This window comes from Prunus persica, chromosome G4 (assembly GCF_000346465.2).
Source record: "Prunus persica cultivar Lovell chromosome G4, Prunus_persica_NCBIv2, whole genome shotgun sequence".
Classification (NCBI taxonomy): Eukaryota; Viridiplantae; Streptophyta; class Magnoliopsida; order Rosales; family Rosaceae; genus Prunus; species Prunus persica.
Genome location: NC_034012.1, coordinates 14,078,131 through 14,102,976, shown reverse-complemented (window position 1 = coordinate 14,102,976; position 24,846 = coordinate 14,078,131). Strand labels below are relative to the sequence as shown.

General features: G+C 36.2%; 3 protein-coding genes and 1 long non-coding RNA gene across 6 annotated transcripts; all 4 read left to right on the top strand.

Annotated features, from left to right (window-relative positions):
- Positions 699-2,093, top strand: LOC109948911. Its single transcript, XR_002271356.1, has 6 exons — positions 699-931; positions 1,028-1,094; positions 1,172-1,298; positions 1,384-1,478; positions 1,583-1,661; positions 2,001-2,093. It is a non-coding gene; the product is annotated as an uncharacterized LOC109948911 (long non-coding RNA).
- LOC18781512 (putative BPI/LBP family protein At1g04970) lies at positions 4,972-9,010 on the top strand. 3 transcript variants are annotated; one of them, XM_020561539.1, is made up of 7 exons: positions 4,974-5,777; positions 6,291-6,496; positions 6,644-6,995; positions 7,264-7,512; positions 7,611-7,736; positions 8,336-8,515; positions 8,848-9,010. In XM_020561539.1, exons 1-7 carry the CDS (start codon positions 5,367-5,369, stop codon positions 8,929-8,931), a joined length of 1,608 nt encoding a protein of 535 aa, XP_020417128.1. In that variant the 5' UTR covers positions 4,974-5,366; the 3' UTR covers positions 8,932-9,010. The 3 variants fall into 3 exon arrangements, with proteins under 3 accessions (XP_020417130.1, XP_020417128.1, XP_020417129.1); XM_020561540.1 differs by having other exon boundaries at positions 4,980-5,777; positions 6,291-6,430; XM_020561541.1 differs by lacking the exons at positions 8,336-8,515; positions 8,848-9,010 and adding an exon at positions 7,905-8,216 and having other exon boundaries at positions 4,972-5,777.
- LOC18780416 (F-box/kelch-repeat protein At3g06240) lies at positions 10,021-11,741 on the top strand. Its single transcript, XM_007214723.2, has 2 exons — positions 10,021-11,208; positions 11,404-11,741. The coding sequence occupies exons 1-2, from the start codon at positions 10,033-10,035 to the stop codon at positions 11,434-11,436; spliced, it is 1,209 nt and encodes a 402-aa protein (XP_007214785.2). The 5' UTR covers positions 10,021-10,032; the 3' UTR covers positions 11,437-11,741.
- On the top strand, positions 12,839-18,544 carry LOC18778213. The gene is made up of 7 exons (XM_007213610.2): positions 12,839-13,647; positions 14,417-14,795; positions 14,926-16,583; positions 16,824-16,937; positions 17,271-17,425; positions 17,839-17,966; positions 18,316-18,544. Exons 1-6 carry the CDS (start codon positions 13,225-13,227, stop codon positions 17,885-17,887), a joined length of 2,778 nt encoding a protein of 925 aa, XP_007213672.1. The 5' UTR covers positions 12,839-13,224; the 3' UTR covers positions 17,888-17,966; positions 18,316-18,544.

Below are 24,846 nucleotides of genomic sequence, written 5' to 3'. Positions count from 1 at the left end.
AAATTAGTTATTTTGAAAGTAGATCCCAAATGATTGTATATTTAGTTACCAGTTACTTAATATTTTGGGAGGTTTAATCCTCCATATGTGTAAATTGTAATGAAATTTATGAAATCAAAGCTAATATATTTATGAAATGTTTACTGTACTAGAAGAAATTGCAATGAACGTCAATATCTTTATTAAATTGTTTATTGAATTTTAATGAAATTACAATCAACATCAGACATCAATAAAAACAATATTTTGATTAATTAATTATTGAAAAATGAAAAGTAAGAAATGTGCAAATAGAGATTGTAATCTTTTTTTAAATAATTCTAAGACACCGATATAGATTTAAGTAACAAAAATGTATTGTCAATTTGTTGAATTTGATAGGGCCCATTGTACTTAAATACTATTAACAATCAAATACGTAATATGAAGTTGATTGGATAGTCAAATAAGTAATAAAATATTGTAAATTGAAGTTGATTGGAAAGATGATGGGCCCCACATGCTGTTAAGAGTCAATTTCCACAATGTCACTAATGTTGTTATATCGGTGATAATAGCCTTTAGTAACGGCTTCATCTTCTATATATAAAACAAAAAACAGAATACGGTGGAACATTCAAAAACTCCAAATATGCCCTTTGTTAAACAAAAAATTAAAACCACACAATTTTAATTCAATCAGGGTATAATTGTAAAAGAACAATTACGCATAACATTTAAAAAAATTAAAAAGAAAATAAAAAAAGGTACAGACCCTCCAATCAGTTGCTTCATCGTGTTCTAGGAACAGTTCAGTAGCAGTTCCTTTCAGTTTGCCCCCTACTTCCTTCACACCCAATTATCATAGGCCTTTCTTCTTACAGTGTGAAAAACAGAAAGAGGAGCAGAAACATAACCACAACGCTCCTTGCCAGCTTCACCAATTTCCCAGGTTTTCCCCGCTTAATTTGATGCCTTATTTTTTCCCCTTTTTACTGTTGTTTTGGTTTCCTTAGAAAATTTATCATTTAATTGGGTTCCTTCCCAGCATCTCCAGGAACACAGAATCTCGAAGAATTAAACACCTATGATTTCAACTGAAAGTTTAGAAGCTGGTAAGCCTAACAGATCTTTCTTTCTTATTTGTATTATATTCTTTCTTTGATTGGGTTTTGTGATCTTTCACGTTCAGAGAAGGTTTTAGAGGAAAAGGTGTTTGTTGATGATTTTCCATATCTCTATCGTGTATGTTGAACGGTTCTCATGGCTTTTGTGTTCATATCAGACCCATGTCCAAATCAAACGGTAAATTACAGTGGGTAAGAGATTTTTGAGAAACTTACTCCTTTTGCTGCATTCTCACCATTTATCGGATTGATTTTTATTTGCTATATGAAATGGTAGGTATGAAATTGAAGATATGAATGAAAGTTTGGTTATTCAACTTATATTTGGATTCTCGATTATTCAAGAACAGTTGCTGACTCTCCAAGAATAGGGTAGGTGTTTACTCGCAGGGTAGGTGTTTGATAAAATGTATTTGGTTTTGTTCTACGAATTCGAATGACATGGTGGAGTTTTTTTTTTCGTCACTCTTTTACAGAGAATACTTTGAAGAGAAAACAGAGAGATGTTGCAACAAGTCTCATATTTGTTTCTTTGGTCGTTCATTTTATGAAATGGTGGGTTTTGTTATTCTTTCATCACGAATTTTGTGTATTTGTTATTATGTTATATTTCTTTACTGTGCGTTGTTTGGTTCTATTCACAGGTTATATAAAGAAGCAATCTGTTTATGTTTGCTGCATTGATTGCATTTTTGTAAGAATGAAAAATAGTTTAATCCATATACATTACTGCATTCGAGGAAATGCAACCTTCTTTTTGTGTATTGTTGGCTCTTCATATATAATTTAAACTTGCCATAACTTATAGATTTTGTTAAACAATGATTACTATTGCTATATTTCTACTATTATTATATATATATAAACCCCTGCTCACTTGGTTATGTGGAGCAGTTGGTAGGTGAGAACATCTTTTTTGGCCATGATTGTGATATGAAACCCAACCCAAGTCAGGAAGGTGAACGGGGTGAAAGGGTTCTAAGACGAGGAATGACCGCATGTATACAGATGCTATGATTTTTTTCCTTCTATTTTTTTTTTCCTCTTGGGATTCCTTTGGTAGAGGAAAGCAAAGTGAGGATGATAGAGATGAAGGGAGTTCAAGGAGAGGAAAACTACTAAAGGACTTACTGGCCGTGGCTGTGTTTCTTCTCTTTTTAGAGGTTTGTTTGTTTTTATGCTGACATTTGTTTATTTAATAGTTAAATTGGTGACAAAGAAGACAGCAGATGGAGGCTTTGATGTACAAGCAGACGTATGCAATTAGACCATGATGTATTGAGATTGGTTTTAAATAAAGACATACGCAATTAGTTATTGCGTCTGTTTCAAATTTCGTTCAAATGGCTATTTTCTTTTACTTTCGTTCCTTAATGTGAATTGTTAACATTGTAGGTTTTCAAGGGGGGTTCAACTTCCCAAAGTGCAGGAGCCTTGCAGAGGAATTGGTGAGCTGCTTTCAACAAAACCGATTACATTAAATAATTGTTTATTCTATGTTTTCATTACACCACTAAAGTGATATATCATCTGTTTGGATGCTTAATCGGGCTTTAGTTAGTTAGTTAGTTAGTTTTTTTTTTGTTTCATGGTTTTATTCCTTCTGAATACAGAATCATATGTTTGGGTTTGGGTTACAAGATATACTTCAAGTTTTCTTTTGCTACTGGCTTCATGAATTATCGAACCCATGATAATTGTAGTGCAAGAGTTCAAGTTATGTCTCTCATCGTGTGTAGGTAGATCGGTTGCACGTGTGGGTCTTCAACTTCTTGAGGTTTATCAGCCTTGAAATTTAGTTATATTCATAAAAAATTATGTGTTGTATTAAATGTTTGTTTCCTAACAACAATGAGATCAAAGAATTTGATTGACTATAACAGTTGAAATGATCATTTGTTCTTCTTTGCTGAGAAACAAAAGGAGCCAAATGAAAAAAATAATAAAAGAAAAAAAAGGAGAAATTTTGTTAGCACAGTAAATTTGGTATATTTCCAAATCCAGAGGTTTAACCACCATTACAACACCTAGGCTTCAAATAAGTTCCACGTCAGAGCAATTGCGAATGCCACGACATGGGCCCACAAGCATAGGAGGAATTCCCGGAGAAATTCAACAATCATTATCAAGTCTTCAAATAAATTTTATTGATGAATAAAAAGCACACTATCGCATAAGAGCAATTGCGAATGCCACTACAACAGTTTACATGCGATGAAAGAAAAAAGAGTAATGCTAGGCTTATAACATTCACAATGTGGTATGAAAAATGTGGTATGCCTAGTATTTTTCAAGAAAAAAAACAAACTGTTGAGATGCATATCTAGAAATTATTTTATTATTAAATTTGGCTATAGAAACGAGAGGATTTTTCTTTTGCCTCTTGACTTTTGAAAATGACATTATTTTTTGTGTAGTTTTCTTCTAATAATTAGAGTAGGCATGTAGCAAAATATAAACTATCAAAATTGAAGGTGAGTATACGTGTTCCTAAATTATGCTAAAATTTGTCAATTACAAATTTAAAAGTATATGTTTAAACATGGTCTCATCTCATGTTATTTATGTATAAATTGACAATGAAAAAGTGAAAGATCAATTAGAGAGGAACGGGTGGCACAAGTGGTCTTGATCGTTGCATGTCTTCCTCCTATGTGCATATTATGTAAATATTTATGTCAAGAATCTAAAACTACGATGTTGTGTAGAATGAAAATATTATGTTACTTTAGATTTTCCTATTAATGTTGGATTTGCTTTGGGTAATATTAACGTGTGAGTAATTAATTGAATAAGAATCCCCTTAGCTCCTAAAGTTCATTAGACTAGCCTCCCTGCACGCCCTTTCGCACGTGCAAGATGCTTTTTTTTAAATCATGCGCTACGCGCGACTTATATAGTTTCACAAATATTTTTTCACAATTATATTTATATAGATGTCTGTTTCAACAGTTTCATATTTTAATCGCGTGCGTCTGATAAATCGTCGGGGGAAAAACAAAAAAAAGGGGAAAAAGGGGAGATTAATGTGAAAAATCAGACGATTCGCCGGAGTTTTCCTTTATCGCCCGTATTTTTCTAGACTTCCATTTTAGCAATTTACATGCTACAAAAGAACAAAAAGAAACTGTTGAGATGGACGTCTAGAAAGATACGGGCGATAAAGTAAAACTCTTAAAACGAAGATTTATCAGACGCGCACGATTAAAATATGAAACTGTTGAAATAGACATCTACATAAATACAATTGTGAAACTATATAAGTCGCGCGTGATTGAAAAAAAGCCTCTCACATGCGCGGAAGCGGGTGCAGAGAGGCTAGTATGTAATGAAGCGCAAAATTGTAACTGCATTGTGACTATTGCTTTTACTCACCAAAAATGATGACTAATGATGCCAACAATCACCAATAAAAATGTAACAATTGTTGACTCTTTTTTGTAGACAGTCTTTATTTGATATACTTTATACATATTATCCAGAACGATGAGCGCATTTTTATTTCTTTGTCTATCACATAATAATTGGATCCTCAAATGTTTATTTGGATACTTTTATAAGAAGGCTGAAAGAGATATTACTGTCCAATTTTTTGACAGAGTAAACACGTGTTCTTGATATAATGGACAAAATTGAAAGAAATTTGTTGGAACTTGTAATTTGTCCTTGAAAAATCACAGAAACCAAAACTCACTTTTTACCCTTGAAAGAAATTTGATTGAAGTGAAAAATTGACAAACTACATAAACCAAAACTCACCTTACCCCTGAAAAATCACGATCATGTTTTTCGACTAGGGGTGGAGCATATTCTTGCGTTTGCTACTCTGGTTCCCACAGTATGTTAAACTTCGTAAGCCCGGCCAAGTGATGTTAAACTTTGTAAGCCCGGCCAAGTGTCAACTACCTCTCAAATAATGAAGAAAACTCCGAAACCTCAAGTAACTAACTTTTCCACACAAACTCTTACAATTCCCACCTGTTGCTCTCACAGTCTCACTGGTTCATCACGACACCAAATACCGAAGATGGATTTTCTCAAAAACCCAAGATAAGGATTTCTCTCATATCCACTTCTCTTGTTTTTTGAGTTTCCCATGGTCCGTGTTGAAATTTGAGTTGTTTTTTCATTTGGGTTATCGATTTTTTTGTGAAAAATTCTTGTTTTTCACTCCAAGTTTCGAAAGGACCATGCTCTTTGCAATTCTCTAGTTCCGTGGTGCATGCTGTATGTAGTAGCTTAATCTAACTGTTTTCTGAGATGGGTTCCTTCACAAAGTTCATGGCATCTGCTATTTTCTTCATAGTTTTATCATTTTTTCTTGTTCCTACAAGAACCCAAGAAGAAGGATTCATATCTTTTGTCATATCCAGCAAGGGTCTTGAGTTTTCTAAGGACTTGCTAATAGAGCAGGCTGTTTCCTCTATAATCCCCCTTCAACTGCCTCAGATTGAAAAGTCTGTGAAAATCCCACTTGTTGGCCAAGTTCATGTTGTTCTGTCCAATATCACAATCTATAATGTTGATATTGCTTCTTCATATGTGGAGACTGGTGACTCAGGTATTGCTTTAATTGCTTCAGGAGCCACGGCAAATTTGAGTATGGATTGGTGCTATTCTTATAGCACTTGGTTATTTGATATTTCAGATCATGGGGACGCCTCCATTCAGGTGGAAAGGCTATTCTTTGTTCTTTATAAACTTTTTTGTTCCCTTTTATTTTGCTTTGATCTTGCTTTAATGGCATTTGAATTAGTGAAGCTGTTTTTCCTCCTTTTTATTTTTTTATTTCTCTGGGTGTCATGTTGTCATAAAGTGGTATAGGAGGTCTCTTGTTGGTTTCTTTGATGAATTCTAATCGATACGTCCATAATTTCATATCATAAGTCAAATTAACAGATTTGTTAAGTAGAATAGAAAATGAAATTATGATGCAGTTAAACAAAAGTGCAATTATAGTGAACTTTCTGTGGTCAAATGCTGTAATGAGCTGCAGTATGTTATGTGCGTTCCAAAATCATTGAGTCATGAGAAATTTCTTTGAGCTTGAATTGTTGAAAGGAAAGAGGTAGAGGATTGGAATCAATTAAACTAAGATACAATGTTCTTAGCAAACTTAATCTTCTTTCCCCCCACAATTTGTTTGATTTTACCTTGTTAAAAAGTGGTGTTGCTTTTGAAAAGGTTGAAGGTATGGAAGTGGGTGTTACCTTAGCTTTGAATGGCCAAGAAGGAACTCTTAAGCTGTCTGTTTTGGAATGTGGATGCTATGTGAAAGATATCTCCATTAAGTTAGATGGTGGAGCATCTTGGCTTTACCAAGGGTATGCAATCCTCTTAATCAACTTTGCTATGAGAAAGACTTATGTGCCTCTTTGTTTCTGTCAAAGGTCGTTCCATACACCTTCCCCTGTTCCCAATTTTTGTAGTTGGATCTGCATCTATATCAACCAAGGCCACTTAAGGTCCATTCATATGTTTAAAATCTTTTTTCTGACCCCAAATATTGCAGTTGATCCTCTAACATTCTCTTTCAGGTTAGTGGATGCTTTTGAAGGTCAAATAGTTTCTGCAGTTGAAGACAATATTTCCAAGAAAATCAGAGAAGGAATAATGAAGCTTGACTTCTTACTACAATCACTTCCAAAACAAATCGCACTGGATGACATTGCTGCTTTGAATGTTACATTTGTGGGCAATCCTGTATTCAGTAATTCTTCCATTGAATTTCAGATCAATGGTCTATTCATGGCTCCCAATGATGATTTTGCTTCCAGCCTATACAATAAGGGTTCACTAGATCCTGTTCCCTTCAATGCTCCAGCTAAGATGGTTGAGATATCATTACATGAAAATGTCTTTAGCTCAGTGTCCTTAGTTTTCTTCAAGGTAATTATTCTTTTCACCTCTGTTTTTTTTTTTTTTAAAGATAATACTAAACAATAATCATTCATTTATTCCTTTTTTGAAATTCGCTTCATTCTTCTTCCAAAATGTTATCTATAGTTATCAAACTTCTGTGTACCAAAATCTTACTTCACCATTTCACAACGAACTGACCTGTGCCTGGCTGGATTTGTACCCTTGTAGCTCTATATTTTAGAGTTCAAGTCCATAGTTAAACTAAGATATTATTTTTCCCCTTGTATTCGTTTAGGCAAATTATATGCAATGGGTGATCAACAAAACACCAGATCAGTCCCTTTTGAACACTGCTGGATGGAAATACATTGTTCCTCAACTGTACAAGCAATATCCCAATGAAGATATGGAGCTTAATATATCTGTCTCTTCTCCACCAATAATGACAGTTGTTAACAATGGCATTAATATCACTGTTTACTCTGATGTGACAATTGGTGTCATGGATGCTGATGAAGTAATACCAGTTGCGTGCATATCATTGGTATGCTTCCTTGGAGTGTTTGTATCCTCCCATTAGTTTCATGCACATTTACATCGCCTTGTTCATTATGATTTTCCATATGTTTTTTGTTGGTGCAGGAGATTCATGCTTCATGTTCTCCAGATATCTTAATAAATAAACTAGCTGGTACTGTTAAATTGAATCATGTTACTGCATATTTGAAGTGGAGCAAAATTGGTAACCTTCACATGCATCTTGTTCAGGTACATTCCTTTGTTTCATGAAATTATTGAAATTATTGTTTTAAGCTTCGAATGAACTTTACAGAGCGTTTTTCTTCTTCTTCTTCTTTATTATTATTATTATTTTTTTCCTTTTTTTCTTTTTCTGTGTGACTTCACATAGCATTGTTAATTCAGTTTTGTTAATAGAGTCAGCCTGTCAATCACAGTTGAATATAAGCATTTCCTATTATATCAAGTAGTGTAGAGACATAGTACAAGCTGCAGGTGAATTTTTGGGCCTCTTGGTCTTAATTACTTGTTAATGAGCCCCAACTGTGAGTGCTCATGAACCCGTATCAACTTGTGGGGCAAAAGAGATTTGATATGTTATGCAGAACGTTTATAATTTTTTTTTCCGTGACAAATTTTTAAGTTGAATTCTAGTAGATAGTCTACAGACTATAGCCTAGACAACAGTTACTTTAAAATGCATTTTTTATGTCAAATTTGTTCCGTGTATTTTTTTATGACAATGTATCTTATGGAAAATTTAATTGATCTTCTCCTGTACATTCTCCTCTTATTATAGAGCCATTGCTCCATTTGAAGTCAATACCTGAAAGATTTTTAAACTGCAGGCCGTATTGTCAACAATTCTCAAAACTGTTGTGGTGCCATATGTGAATTTACACCTCTGGAAGGGACTACCTTTACCACTTCCTCATGGGTTTACACTACATAATTCTGAAATCGTCTCCATTAATTCAAGGCTTACGATATTCAGCGATGTTGCGATTGCAGAACGATCACCGACATCAGTAAGCAAATCTTTAATTTCAATCAGATAGTATGTAAACTTTATATACTAGTAGGTGTTTGTTTTGCTTTGTACATCATTTTAGAATAGTGAACCCAATGCAAAGTCAAAAGATTAGTTTAAAACGTTTGTTGTAATGAAGTTTTGTTATGATTCTGTTGTAAAACTATGCTGCATAAGTTGTTCGTTACAAATGTTTTTGACTCTTGACGAGCTAAAGGCTCAAAGCTTAGGCCGATTTCTCCTACCGGTTTTAACTTATCAACTACTGGTTTACATGATAGAGCCTTCTCATACCCCATCCTTCCCAACTTCTGTCTCTCCTTCCCTCAGTATTTTCTGCATTTGGATGAACTGGGTATTTTGGTGTCTGGTGCATGCACGTCCTCAGTCTTTGACAAAAGTACAAGATATTGAAGAGACAATTTGTTCTTTGGGAATCTGATGTTTTTATTCGAAACCATAAAGTGGGTCAAGTGTGATTACAAATTTCCTTAGAGTTTCTTATGTACTTAATAAGCTTGAAATAGTTATGTTTGTCCACTTTGTTTAGCAGTTGGCATGATTTTAAGTATCCTATGTACCGTTTGCCTAGCACAAATCATTTTTATGTCGTGTTCGAGTCAAACCATATCAGGTCAGGTTGGTAACAAGGTGACATGATATTAACACATTTAACGAGTTTGACCAGTGTTCATTCTTGAAACATGATAACGACACGTTATCTTTGTGAAATATGTTTTTATATTTTTTGAAAAACCTTTTTTTTTTTTTTGTAAAGTCTTTTTTTAACCATTGGAATTTATAACTTATTGTTTATGTATGTTTTTTTTGGTGAAATATGATTGGATGTATGTTATGTAATGTGTTTAGCATAAGTTTTTATGGTAATATTTGTGTATTTAATTATTTCACATTTTGGTGTTTGATTGACAAAAAATATAGAGAAACACAAATGGGTGAAACATGACACGACACGCAAAATTTGTGAATGAGTTTGAGTTTATATATTTGGGCACAATAAGTCAATGAGTTGATTTTGAGTTGGAGCATAATCTTACATGACACGAGAAAATGATACAACTCGAATATGTTAAAAAACGACGCTGCATTGTGTGTTCTTCTCCATAGATGTGTTGAATCTTACAATCAAACTTAATTACTTCTCAAAATGTATTTATTGACACCTAGAGATGAGGTTAAGCATAGGATGGTCATGATCGCACAGCACACTTGGATCCACAATGATAGGAAACCACCCAGATTTACAAGCCAAGACCACTTATGCTTGTAAAACCCGATGACCAATTCTCATCCAATCTAGCTCCATTATTGTCTCTCGTAACCCCACCTCCCTTTCTGCAACCATCAAGCTCCTGAGCCAAATAACTTTTCCTTTTTTCGGTTTTTCTGTTTTGATCCATATACACAAACAATGTTGCAGGCTATGCTGATACATGTATAAGCTTTTCTAATTAGTTTTTGAAGTATAATTAGTAAATAAATAGGGCCAAGAAGATGGAACACCATGGCCAGTTGATGGGAAACCCTAATGGCCTTCAATCCGAGATCATAATTAAGATTTTTGCAAGGCTACCGGTTAAGTCCTTATGCCGCTTCAAGTGCGTGTCGAAGCCATGGCTTTCTCTCCTCTCCCACCATAGTTTTGTTAAAGTGCACTTCAACAAAGCCATTGAGAATGAAGATGTATTGCACCAAAGACGAACAGTCATACTTACAGCTTACGAAGACAAATCCCTTTACTCTTTGCACCTCGATGAGTTTCTCAATCGTAATGATGCATATCTAAACAATGATCATGTTGATAATTTTGGTGAGGATGATCTTGTGGCAGCCACTGAGCTGGCCTTTGTTCATAGCATGCACAGAGAAACTTTGGTTTACTTGATTTGCCACTGCAATGGCCTGTTGCTATGCCAGTTAGACAGATGGGATTTATATTTGGTTAACCCTGCAACCAGAGAATCCAAGATACTGCCAAGGACACCGAAACCCTACCGCTATTCGAGCTTATGCGGGTTTGGATTTGATCACTCCACTGATGAACATAAGGTGGTTTGTGGGCGGATCAATAGAGATCATGGGATTGAGTTTTGTGTCTACACATTAGAAACCAATTATTGGCGAGTGATTCGCCAAGACTTCAATTGTGTCTCATGCAATACTAGGCTTGGGATCCATGTGAATGGCGATATCCATTGGCTGATGAATAAAGATGATCATGAGCTTCCCTCCACGATTATGTCCCTCCTTTTGGACAAGGAGGAGGTTAGAGAAATTCCACTGCCGCATGAACATGCCATTGATGAAGAAATTTATATGACAGAGCTAGGGGTTTTCAGAGAATGGTTATGCGCAATACATTATGGTTTTGGTGCTAATGGCCAAGAATACAATGATTTTTGGGTCATGAAGGAGCATGGAGTGAAGGAGTCTTGGACTAAAATGAGGGTCTCCATCTCATTGCACGTCGTATCACATTCTGGCTTCTGCACCAAATCTCATGACTTGATGGTGTTTGATGACAGGTTGGTTATGTACAGTTTTGATGATGAAAGCTCTCGGGATCTGTCAATTCGCGGAGTTGAAAACATTGGTAGTTGTCTCACGGTTTACTTGGATAGCCTCGTTTCGCTTAGAAATCGACCTAAGACGAGCTCGAAGAAGACTTCGGTTAGTACATATATAGAATGCTTTCTTGTCCACTGTTAACAAAACCATGGCCTAGGCTTCAAGTTTCATATGCATTATTAATATAATCATCATCTTAATTTTTGTTTAGTCTCATTCATGATATTTTACATAAGTACATATTAGTCCTTACTGTTTTATAATTTTAGCTAATCTATATTGGGTTTTGTCATTTAGGTCAAATGGCAACGGAGAGCCAGAAAAATGTGATGAGCAAGCTGAAACAAATGAGGTTGAGGGAGAGAAATCTTCTTCACGTGGATTTTGTTTTCAATCATTGAATTTCTTTTTTCTTTTGTGTTCAGTCGTTGTTTGTATATAAACCCTAGAGTTTATATGGTTGTTAAAGGTTTAGTCTCTTTTGTTTAATATTTTATATACACAAATGTAAGTATGAACAACCAATTTTTCTGTTTTTTGTGCGGAGTTATGCTTATATAGGCTCTTTCTTTCCCCAAAATATGGGCTCCAATTGTATATCTTCTGAATTTTTTTGGTATAGAAGAAAGCTTTTGAAGTGCTATGCAAGTTTTGGGCATTTTTTATTATAAAAAAAATATAGATAGATGGGTTTTTGATAAATTATCAATGGAAATCTATGTTAACGTAAGTTACCAATGGGGTGTTAGTTGGATTAGCCTAAATCTTTCGTGTGCACCCAAGTAATCTTGAGTTCAATTCCCCATAAAACCCGAGTGTGTAAGTTCCACCCCATATCTTCCTAACTTTGGCATAAATAAATAAAAAAAGTTAACATGAGTTTTGTTTTTTGTTTAAAAACAAATAATGCGATATGTCTTAAATGGTTGGCTATGATTTAGATTTAACCAAATGGGGCTAGGAATTCACTGCAATTGGATATATTCGTATTATGCACTAGTAGATACCAACATACCTAATCTGATTTTATATGTAAAGTTGTGATAATTTTGCTTCAAAATATTTGCTAATGCACTTTGTGGTACTATAGTCATCCCCGAACAATGAAAAGAAATTTAGAACAAGCGTAGTCTGTGTGACTAAAAGAAAAAACCTTTTGCACTTGCAAAAACCATTTTTCTTGACAAATACAATTGCAAAAGACACCAAAATTTTTAAGACGAGCTTAGCATGTGTAATTAAAAAAATTCCTATGACATGTACCTGTGAGGAGAGACTAGTGTTTTCGTAAGAGAGAGGTGCATGAGTACATGGTGACTTTTTATTTTTTTAGTTGTGCAATTAACATCTCCCGTATTATATCAACCTTAATTTGTGAATTTATTACTAAAATTGTTCAAAGTTGATTATATTTTTTTTAATAAATAAGGTTGATGATGATGAAATTTCTTTCCAAACGTGAGAATATTTTTCAATTTTAATTTTAGTATTTCCAATGCCATACATGATTTTTGTTTCACCCTCATCTTATTAGTTTCTTTTAAAAATGTAAGTAAGGGTATAATTGGAAGTTTATAAAATTGGTTGACAATAGTATAGATGGTATGTATTTAGCTTTAAATCTTGATTGGATTGGACGGTCCAAAGCCGTTTCTAATTGTAACCGGTTCCAAATAAGCGAACCGGTTTTATATATCCAAACCGGAGCATCCAAAAGGACCAAATCCAAAGACGAAAAAGCCCTCGTTCTTATTGTCTCTCTCTAAATTTCGCTCTGCTCTCGACCACCCCCATTGAATTTGAACCCATTCCCCTATTTCCTTCTCTCTCTCTCCTCTCTCTCTCTGACTCGCTCACAAAATCACAAACTCACTCACCATATTATCAATTTTAATCACTTACACAAAACCCACTCTCCCCTCCCTCAAATTTACCCGCCAAAAAGCTTTATTCTCCCACACAAAGTTTTCATCTTTTCAAATCCCCAAACCCCAACGGCTAAACCTCTCCATCTCTCCCTCTCTCTCTCTCTAGGGTTTCTCTCTCGAGCCCTCTCTCTGTCTCCTCTACCCCCAAAACGGCGTCGTTCATAGGCTTCGCTCGCTCGCCCCTTCAATCATGGATCCGACCTTGAACGCCGAAGCTACCGAGCCGCCTGCGGTTTCAGTCGCGGAAAAGAGGCCGATTCAGAATGGAGCTGAAGGAGAATTGGGGACCCAATTCAACAAGAAGCCCAGATTGGGACCCAATTCGGAGAAGGACCTCAGGAGAGTGGCGGAGATTGTGTTGGCCTTGTCGACAATGGCCAAGATTCGAGGAGGGAAGAAGCCCACGGAGCCCGAGATTGGACTTATGGGGGAAGCTAGGTCGAAGCTGGTGGAGCTATGTGAAGGCTTGGCGCCTAAGGATATTGTGGCTAGGGATGCAATTGGAGCTGTCATTGAGGATTTGGGGCTTAATGGCAAGCTTAAGGAACAGAGATTAGGGTTTCGGGGAACCAAGTTGACCATCGCTGAGAAGTTTTCGCTGACAAAGAAGAAGGTAAAGAGTCATTTTTGTGATTGGATATGGTTTAGTTTGTTTCCTGGCAGGGTGTTGTTCTGTTAGCTTTTAATTGGTATGCCTTGTTGTGTGATTGATGGGAAAGTGTTGGACAAATGAAGAAAGAAAGAAACTTTTGACTTTGAATTTCAAATGTAGGTAATGGGATGATAGTAATATAATTCATATACTTTGGTGTTTTAATGTGGTATGCAAATAAGGGATATTTGTCTGGTTTAGGAGAAATTATGGAGAAGGTATTTTTGGTTATCGTTTCTTAATTGCGCATTACTTTTTGTTTACTTATCAATACTGGGTATATAGGAATTAGTCTAATTCTTGACTTCTTCTGTGAATTTGACATTAAAACCCGTAATTCAATACCTGAAAACCATGAATTAGATTGACTAAGGAAGTAGCTATTCCTAAGTTCTCCGATTCATGACTTCCCCCGTTCCTAGGATTGGGACTAACAAAGCAACTGTTCAGCTTAGTTGTTTTGAGGATGTTGGGCTTGTTGGTTACTTTAACGAGCGACATATATGCAGTAAACTGCATAGTTATACTCTTCGGTAATTGTAAAATCTTTCACTTTTATTCAAATCACCATGAGGATGTACGTGACTCATTGGGAAGTTGAAGTCTTGCGACCAAGAAGTTGTCTTTGAAATTGTATGGCTAATGCTATTTTACTTCAATTCTGAACTATCAAATTAGAATTTTTGGGACTGTAAACTGATGTTTTCTGAACTCGAAATTCGTTTTCTAGATGGAAGAATCCAAGAAATACTCTGCACAACCTGCTACATATCCATCTCCCCCATTAAAAACAAACTTCAATGCAGCAGCTGAAACCCATGGGATGTCACATACTGTTCGTATGAGTCCAACAGACAAACCAAGTCATGCACCGATCTCCGGAGGTTTCCCAGTGTCTTCTTCTGTGGTTCATGTATCTACAGTAACTCCTACATCTGCACAGTATCAGTTGCCTACCAATGAAGTTAGAGCATCCATGGTTTCTAGTGGTTTGCCTAGCAGTCATCTAGGAAGGGATTCTTCTTCCCCTGCCTTGCCTAGAGTTGAAAGAGCACAGTTCAGATCAGATGGAGGACCAAATGGTCCTTCTTATGCATTTCAAGTACAAGGTAACTGATGTTCTTCGACTTTACTTTTATAGGAAGGTGTCTTTATTTGTTATATGCTTATTTTATTATTACTGTTTCTATCTCTTCTCTGTATATCTAAGTATTTAGACTATACTTTGTGCACGTGCAGCAAATTCTTCTGCAAATCATCCACCAGTGAATGCTCCAACTTGGTCAGTTCAAACTCAATCTGCTAAAAGTGGAATGGAATACAAGGTGCCAAATCATACTTCTGTCAAAGCTGAAGGAAATGCTGGTATGAGTATGCCACAGATGACTCCTGTAGCAGCACGAGATCAGAATATTAGGCCATTTGTCTCTCAAACAGCTTCTGGAAATTTACCTGGTGTACAGCAGCCTTTGCAACAGATGCACTTTGTTCAAGCTCCTTCAGTTCCTAATAATCACAATGAGATTGCGAAAATTATTCAGAAATTATTACAACCACAGCCTCCTGAGCATCCTACATGGATTCCTCCATCAAGGGATTACATGAGTAAGGCTTTGACTTGCCAAAGTTGCCAGATTACCATCACTGAGGTAGAAGGTGTTCTTATTTGTGATGCATGCGAGAGAGGATACCACATAATGTGTGCACAGTCAGCTAATCAGAGAGGAATTCCTAGAGGTGAGTGGCACTGCATGAGGTGCTTGTCGCTAAGCAATGGAAAGCCTTTGCCTCCTAAATATGGACGTGTGATGAGAAGTAACATACAAGTAAAAATCCCTTCCAACACAGCTGGAATTCAAATTTCCTCGGAGAATAAACTGGGTGCCTTGGATCCCAAGTTCAATCAGCAGAAGATAACTGCAAACGGGAGCTCTGCTTTCCAAAATCCTGCTCATATTGGTAGTGGAGGCAGCAACCATGTTGAGTCAGCATTGGATCCGAAGATTTCAAATGCTAAAGAGTCTGAACAAAATAATTTCCCATCGAGCAATAAAAATATGGACGAGAGACCTTTTTCTGGAAGTTTCTCATCAAGTGAACGGTTATCTCAACCAAAAGATACTTCTGAATCATCTAGATCTGATGAGAGACCTTCTGAATCAAAAGCAGAGCCTCCTGCTGATTCATCTAACAAAGATACTGATAAGTCTGATCATTCCCAACCCTCTTCCAACCCACAAGTTGTGGACGGTGCAGCGCTGCCAAACTGTTCGAAGATTTCAAATGCAAAAGAGTGTCAACAAAATAATTTCCCATCGAGCAATAAAAATATGGATGAGAGACCTTTTTCTGGAAGTTGCTCGTCAAGTGAACGGTTATCTCAACCAAAAGATACTTCTGAATCATCTAGATCTGATGAGAGACCTTCTGAATCAAAAGCAGAGCCTCCGGCTGATTCATCTAACAAAGATACTGATAAGTCTGATAATTCCCAACCCTCTTCCAACCAACAAGTTGTGGATGGAGCAGCGCTGCCAAACTGTGCAGAAGTTCCATCAAAGAAATGCGATGACCATAATCATGCTTTGAAAGACCCAGATATTTCTCACTCAGGAGGAAATCCTGACTATTCTTTAAGATATGACATCAAACGGGATGACCAAGGAGGTGCACAAGCAAATACTTGTGAAAGTTCTGTAGCTAGTGGTAGGGCTTTAGACCATTCTGGATTGTCTACAGATGGCTTGAAAGCTGTTCAATGGATTGGCGATGCGGTTCAAGTTAACGATGAAAAATTATTTTACCGTACTTGTTGCATTGATGGGGTAATGTATAAGCTGCAAGATCATGCTCTTTTCCACTCGAGTCTTGGAAAATTGATACCCTCAAAGCTTCAAGTAAGCAAATTATGATGCATTTCTTGATACTTGTCGCATTTGAAGAATTATATAATGTGATTGCTGAAATTAGTCTTGTATTAGAAACTGCCTGTTATTTTTGGTCGCTGAGTCTAGAGGAATCACTTATTGTTTGTTGTGGAAGCATATTAATCTGTTTATGGTTATAATGAACTCTTTTTCTTTTTTTTCTTTTTATTTTTAAGAAGCGTTATAATGAACTTTTGAATTTCATTGCAGTCCATGTGGGAGGATAGAAAAACTGGGTCAAAGTGGGTTATTGTCAACAGGTGCTACTTTCCCGGTGACTTGCCAGAGAATGTTGGTCGCCCATCTACACCTGAAAGCAATGAGGTAAACTTCATTTTTTTGCATACGAATTATTCTGTGTTTCTCTCTTTTGTAAGATGGTCAAATTAACATTTGAATTGAGTGGTTGGCATATCAGTTGACTAGTAAAATTGGCCTCCTGATTTTGTCAAGTGGGTAAAGAAGTGCGCATATTTGCAAGCACACATGCATGTAATATATATCTTTCTAATGGTTGTATACACCATGTGGCGTCATTCAATTTAACACTACGTTTATCTAATGGTTCCTCTCTTCCATTTTGTATTGACATGTAGAGTACAAGATCAATAATATCCATATGGAAGTTCATGTTTACTCATTGTTTCTGTGTTATAGGTCTATGAATCTAATCATGATAGCACGGTAATGGCGGGCTTGATTCAAGGTCCATGTGAAGTTCTTACTCCCACTAAGTTCAGCAAAGAAAGTGAAAAACGGAGCAACTTGGGACCTGAGGCAAATAATGAATTACAACCAATATTTCTGTGCAAGTATGACTCCTTAATTCTTACATGTCATACAAATAAATAATTGTTTTGTGCATGTCTTCTAAAGGAAGAATGCGAAGATTATTTTGTCTGAGTGTGTGGATCATATACTTATGCCTTGACTTTTGTGTAATGCCACAGATGCCTAGATTATCTTCTCTCTCTCTCTCTCTCTCTCTCTCTCTCTCTCTCTCTCTCTCTCTCTCACACACACACACACACACACACACACACACACGCAGTCACAATGTATGTGTGCACGTGCACTCACTTGTAGGTCACTGCTTGTACGGTGTGTCCGTTTGTTATCCCAGTATGTGGAACGATGATACTAACTGTTCATTCTGCTAATTGTTTCTTCCCATCATATTCACCTTCTTCTTTGATGAATAAAATTTTCTATTTCTTTTTGGCAGATGGATTTATGATGAATTTAAAGGATTATTGCAGCCTGTGTCCCAGTAATCGACTTATGCACATGTTTTCTTTTGGTGGTTTGAAATTCTCCATGGTTATGGAACTCGATCATGGTCTCTTTGATCAGGTAACTGAAAACTGTTGTGATGATGCATTACACCATTGTATATTCCAGCTTTGTTCATTTTGTTGATTATTATCCGGTCATTCAGAGTAGGCTCCTCCTAAAGTGGATGTAATATTGAATAAGTTATGCCGTTTAATAAATCCACTTGATAGTATCGATAGTTTTTTTTTTCTTTATCCCTGCCACATATGTAATATTGAATAAGTTATGCTTAGGACCTTACATATGTGGCATTTTTTCAGAATATCTGTAACCGGGGAAACAACTCATTTTTTGTTTTAATTGATTCTAAATTTGTCATCCTTTGCTTTGGTTGAATGATTTTTATTGAGTTATTGTGTCAATACAGGTAGCCTTTTGCAAATGGGGCATCGTTAGCTCATCCTCAGAGAAGGGGGTTTCAACATTCGACGTCTTGTATAATATGTAGCTGTAAGCTGTAGCCTAGGTGTTCTATTGTTTGTATCTTCAAAATAGCAATCCAAGTTATAATCTTGCGAGCCCCTTTTTTTGGGTGCTTCCTGTTATTCCGTTATCGTATTAGTTAATTTTACCAATTCAAATTGAATTTATTCTCATCAGTTGTCTAAATATTTATTTATTTTATCATTATCTGGGTTCTGTAGGCAAATCTCCGTAATGTGTTGTCCTTTTCTTTTATACATGGATGATCGATTTGTTTACTCTGAAATTGAAAGTCTCAGTTGAGGTGGTCTTGGGAATGATGCGTGCACTTTTCTTGAGGACGTCCTTATCATAGAAAAATGGGTTATTTACTGTAGACATCCTTGAACTTGGCCTCCATTTGCAATTGGGTCTGAACTTTTTTTTCCGGCAATTATATTCGTTAACTCGATAAATAGTTTCAATTAGGTCCTGTCATCCAATTCTGTCAATTTATCTGTCAAGCGAGAGGGTAAAAGCGTCCTTTTGAGTTCTTCATCCATTATTGACCCTAACTCCACCTCCTTCATCCATCATCAACCCTAACAAGCCCACCTCCATCTTCACAAGTTTACAATACAAATCCATATCAAATGGTTTGTGATTGGTAGAAACCACATAGGATTTACTTGGTTCTATTTACAGTTTGTAAAATTGAAAAGAAAAAATGAAAAAATTAAAAAAACTGGAAAAATTAAAAATTTTAAAAATTACGGCTGTCATTGACTTTTGAATTTAGCTTAACTAGACAAGAAGCAAACACAGTTCTCCTTTGAGTCCTCAAGCAAAGCATCTACCACTATTCCAAATAGTCGTATGGCTGGAATGGAGGAGGTGAATCATTCCCGAAGGTATGTGAGTTTATCTTTAAGCTCTCCTTCTCTCTCTCAGCTCTCCCTCTCTGTCTCTCCTTCTCTCCAACAACCCATCTCCCCTCCTCCTTAGCCCAATCCCTCAAAACCCAGATCCCAACCCAACCTGCAACCCACCCCCCATATCCCAACCTGCAAAACCTAGAACCCACCCTCAACCCCATCTCCTCAAGCTCTCCTCCTCCGCTGCCGCCGTAACAGCGGCGGCGCCCTTGGCACCATAATGAACGCCACCGCAACCGCCATCTAAGCCACGACGTTGGTAGACGTGGCCAAATCCAACGCCGTCAGCTTCTGCACCTGCTTCACTATCTACGCCAGGTGCTGCGACTCCAGCTTCACCATCGAGCTCATGATTGCCAGCTCCGTTGTGATTCTATTTCTCCGATTTTGCTATAGTTCTTTTTAGATGTTCATGTCTCGAAAGCTTTTGAAAAATTCTCCTTTTGTTTGTTGTTTGTTGAATTGATGAACTTGTGAACTGCATTTTGTTGGTGTCTGTGATTAGATTAGGATTTTCATATGGGTTTTAGGTGTTTCGTTTCTCTGATCATATTTGGGGAAAATTTTTTCCATATGATTTTGTTTTTGGATTGTGGTTCTGTTCAATCCATTCTGAAAAGGAATCTTTTATCCTTCATTTTAACAGACAAATTGACAAAGTTGGATGACAGGACCCAATTGGAACTATTTATCGAGTTAACGGTTGTAATTGCCGAAAAAAAAAGTTCATGGACCCAATTGCAAATGGGGGCTAAGTTCAAGGACGTCTACAGTAATTAACCCTAGAAAAATTCACATAGCATATCAGGGTCTCTTTGAGGACTTACAGAGGGGTATTAGCCCCTTTTTTGGTTTTTACATTTGACCTAACAAGAGAGATTATCAGTAGTAGGACTCGAACTTAGGACTAGATAGTAAAGAGAACGATCCTTACTAACTCAACCAACCTTGTTTGCAGCCAAAGGCCCTCTTTCGACAAGACATAATCATAGTAAAAATGTAGACATGGACTTAGTCAAGTAGGCTAGAGCGGATGTGTTCCCTATTCTGCACTCGAGTTTGAATCCCTATCCTCGTAGTTTAAATTACATTAAAATAGAATATCGCTTGTATAAAAATAAAATAAAAATCATAGTAGTCTTTGGGGTTTATCCCCCATTTTTCACCCAAAAATAAAATAAAATAATCACAGTAAAAATAATTGGATTATGATGAGATGACACACTTTTTTATTTATTTATTAAATCAAATAGAAACTTTATTAGATAAACTTCAAAGATACAAAGACATCTAAAGTACTAATTCCAAGAGGGCAGCAAACTAACACGCTAAAAGCAAAACTAACGCGAACAAAAACTGTACTAAAACTACTAGCCCACATCACCACAATTAACTATAAGCCCACAAACCCAACATAACCAAAGTTATTTGTGGGAGTGATTCTCTTCAGATAGTTTAAGCTTTTTGTCTAGGTCCGGTCACTTGGGAAGGTTTTGTCCATGTCTGCCGTACTACTATTGGGATGGCTCCATTTACAATATTTTTTTCTTTTTACTCTTTCTTTTTTCATGTTTGAACTAATAAATTTCTATCGCTTTTTATAAATAAATAAAAATAAAACAAAATTTGCTCTAATGGAGCTTCCTTATAAGCATCTATGCTATTTGTTCTAATTGAGCTTCCTAATCATCTCAGCTTGAATTTAGGGTTAATCGTTTTATTAGTCCCTAAATTTTGACCCGATTTGCATTTGAGTACCTTAATTTCCAAAATGGTTCCCATGGTCCTTTAACTTTAGTTTCGTTTGAACAAATGGTCCTACCGTCAATTTTGTTAACCTTTTTTTGTTAAATGTAGGGGCAAATGGTATTTTTATATTTTTTTTAAAAAAAGAGAATAAAAAGTCATATCTTTAAAATAACGATAAAATCAAATCAAATAAAAAACCAAAAAAAGAAAAAAAAAAAGAAAATTCAAGTTTGGGGGGAGTAGAAATCGAGATAGAGAAAGAGTTTAATTTTAATTTTTTATTCATATTTTAATCAATTTTGATACAAAAATACCATTTTGCCCCGACACTTAACAGAAAAGTTAACAAAATTGACGGCAGAACCATTTATCCTAACAAAACTAAAGTTAAGGGACCACGGGAACCATTTTGGAAATTTAGGTACTCAAATGCAAATCGAGTATAAATTCAGGGACTAATAAAACGATTAATCCCCTGAATTTATTACATTTTTTTTAGCCTGAATTTATTACATTTGGGGAAAAAAAAATTTGACAACACAGTTAACTTTAAGAAACATAGTTGGCATCTTCCGTTCATCAGTCTGTTGTTGTTGGTGGTTGCCATTCTAGGTTTTTAGGAGGATTATTGGCCAATAATTCTCTCTAAATTATTTTATAGTCAAAATGCAAGACACACATTTTCTTGTAAAAAGAGGGTGCCACGGATCCGCTCCTAAGAAAAAAAGAGAGAGATATATATATATATATATAAAGTTTCACATCTGGGGGACCCCGAGTCCTGTCAAATCCTCCTTGTTCTGCAACGTTTGGTGGACCTATGTCGATCTATTCTTCCTTTGGCAGATCTATTGTCTCATATCTAGGCTAGCTTTGTTGTGCCTCATCTTGTGGGGCTGCCCTTTGAGATATTGCGGCTTGGTGATGGTAGATCTACTGTTTATTGGTGCGTTGGAGCCTTAGAGTAACTAGGTGGCATTCTCTATGTCATGTCTTGGAAGAAGATTAGAGACAATTGTCCTTTTTGCCAGCATTGTTTTAGTTTTTCAGTTTTGATCTAGTTTATTCAGTTTTGTTGTTCTTATAAACTGTTAAGCCTATATACTCGAAGAACACTAACCTTGATGATTTCGATAGCTTGCAATACAAGGTTCTTCTCCTCAATGTCAATCCTAGTGTTGTGCTAACTGGCCCAATAGAAGCCCACTACCTGTCCAAACCATGTACCTATTTTGTCCTCATTTTAACCATCTAGGTCCAATCATTGGGTTGGGTTAGGCCTAATGGACCTCTAGGTGTGGGGTTATAACTTAAAAGGTCTCGGTTCAATTAGAAGTGGACCACCTATATTTGAACTGTAAGTTATTGTTGTATTCTTCAATGTGGGACTTACACATCATGACTTGTATTGAACCACCTACACCAACAATTATGTCGGAGGATAGGGTCTACAATGGTGAAGTCAAGATAATGGATGATGGGAAGAATGTTGTTGGGTCAGTGACAACCGAAGAGATGCTTCTTACCAATGTGGTCATGGAAGGAACTCTAAGACGAGTGGTTGAAGAAGATGGGTATCAACAAAAAAAACTCATCAAGGTGGTTTTACTTGACGTAGAGCCTTCATCACTAGCACAACTCGGGCCTAAGGAATCCATCAAACCTTCCCCAAGTTTTGGATGCGTGGACAAAGAAGATTCAAGTACGTTTCAGAGTACTTTAGGGAGCATGAAGCGGGAAAAAAAGGTTAGTATGCAGTTTGAGTATCAAGGCATGTCAAGAATTCAAGAATCTAAGAAGAGAATGAGCAAGGAATTTAGAATGGAGGATCTCTCTTATGCACAACAAGTTCGAGTTGCCTAAGTTTAATGTGGGTGGAACACCTCCTCACCTGAGGTGTGTTAAGATAAGAGGTTTCTTGCCATGGTGGAGTTCTTCAGAATTGCTAGAACGGTTTCCAAGAGATTGAAGAGGTTCTAAGGGTCAAGCTTTTTCATGTGTGATTGATTATTCGCCAATGTGGAGATTGTAATGTGGAGATTGTTGAAGTTAGCTCACCTTTTATGATCGAAAGGAGTGAAGAAGTGATCGATTATTTTTGCCAACCGATCGATCGCCGAGTGTTTTGTTTTTAGACGTGTTTTTGTTTTAAACACGGGTTTTGGGCAAGTTCTAGCCTAGTTAGGCTAGGTTTAAGTTTTCCTATTCCTAGTTAACTTGTAACCCAAATCCTATATATTATAATTATAAATAGAACTTTTAGGGCTAGGTAAATTTAGAAGAGAGGTAGACAGAGAAAACTCAAGATTGAGAGTTTTCAAGAGGGTCAATTCATGGGTGTTTACAAGGACATTAAAGGGTTTGAGCAAGGGTGAGAGAAAAGAGAGCTAGGGTTCTTGTGAGATCTAAGGGGGTTCTTGATTGTAACCAAAGGTGTTCTTATGTACTAGTGAATTGCTCGGGTGAATCACCAAGAGGACGTAAGCATGAGGCTGAACCTCTATAAATCTTTGTGTTCTTGTGTGTTTGCTTTACTCTCTTTGTGATGTGTTTGATTTATTCTCAAGTGGTTTGTGTGTGTGCCGGTTGCGTAGTCCATCAACGACAAGGTCTTGGAGTGTTTTCACACAATGCCCATATACACTGTGGTTTGAGTTATCTCGAGTGGTAGTGATCGATTAAGCAGGGACCATGTATTTGTATGCATTAGTCAAGGGTTTGCTCAAGAAACCCTCGACCTCTCCTAGTTGCATTGGTATTGGGTGTTCTAATTCAATAGAACATAGGAAACCTTTTGGCTTTAGGAATACAGTTAAACACAACTTCCCTTAGAACCAAAAGTCTGATCCATATCGAGCCCTTAGTCATTACAATAACCTATGGATCTCATGTGATGATTAGAAGACCACACTTATGTGGATTAAGACATATATATATATATATATATATATATCTTACATTCTGTCATAATTCTAGAAACTTGGTTAAGTTTGTTGGGTTTCGTAGTCTATTTAAGAGAGTCATGCTAGTTAGTGACATGTTTTGTCTTTGTTGTAATTGGACTAGATTCGAAGCAACTATGGCAGTAGATAGGGGTTTTAAAAAAGTTATGTGTGTGAGGGATTCTCTCCAGATAGTTTAAGCTTTTTGGTTAGGTCAGGTCACTTGGGAAGGTTTTGTCCATGTCCGCCGTACTATTATTGGGATGGCTCCATTTACAATAATTTTTTCTTTTTACTCTTTCTTTTTTCATGTTCTATCTAATAAATTTCTATCGCTTTTTTATAAATAAATAAATAAAACAAAATTTGTTCTAATGGATTCCTTATAATCATCTCTGCTATTTGTTCTAATTGAGCTTCCTAATCATCTCAGCCTGAATTTATTACATTTTTTGTTTTGCCAGCCTGAATTTATTACATTTGGGGAACAAAAAAAATTTGACAACATAGTTAACTTTAAGAAACATAGTTGGCATCTTTTGTTCATCAGTCTGTTATTGTTGGTTGCCATTCTACGTTTTTAGGAGGATTATTGGCCAATAATTCTCTCTAAATTATTTTATAGTGAAAATGCAAGACACACATTTTCTTGTAATAATAAAAACGTTTGTATCTCATAATGCTGCTAACCACTTGAAGTATAGAATAGTATAAATAATAGTATTATGCACTCCATTGTTTCCCTAATCGGAAACTACTGATGGTGTTGGCCCTCTTTCCTGTTTTAGCAATGTCTCTATTTATATATTTTAAAGCTTTTCAAAATACATATATAGAGAGGGTCAAAGTGCCTTAATTCATGTCATATAG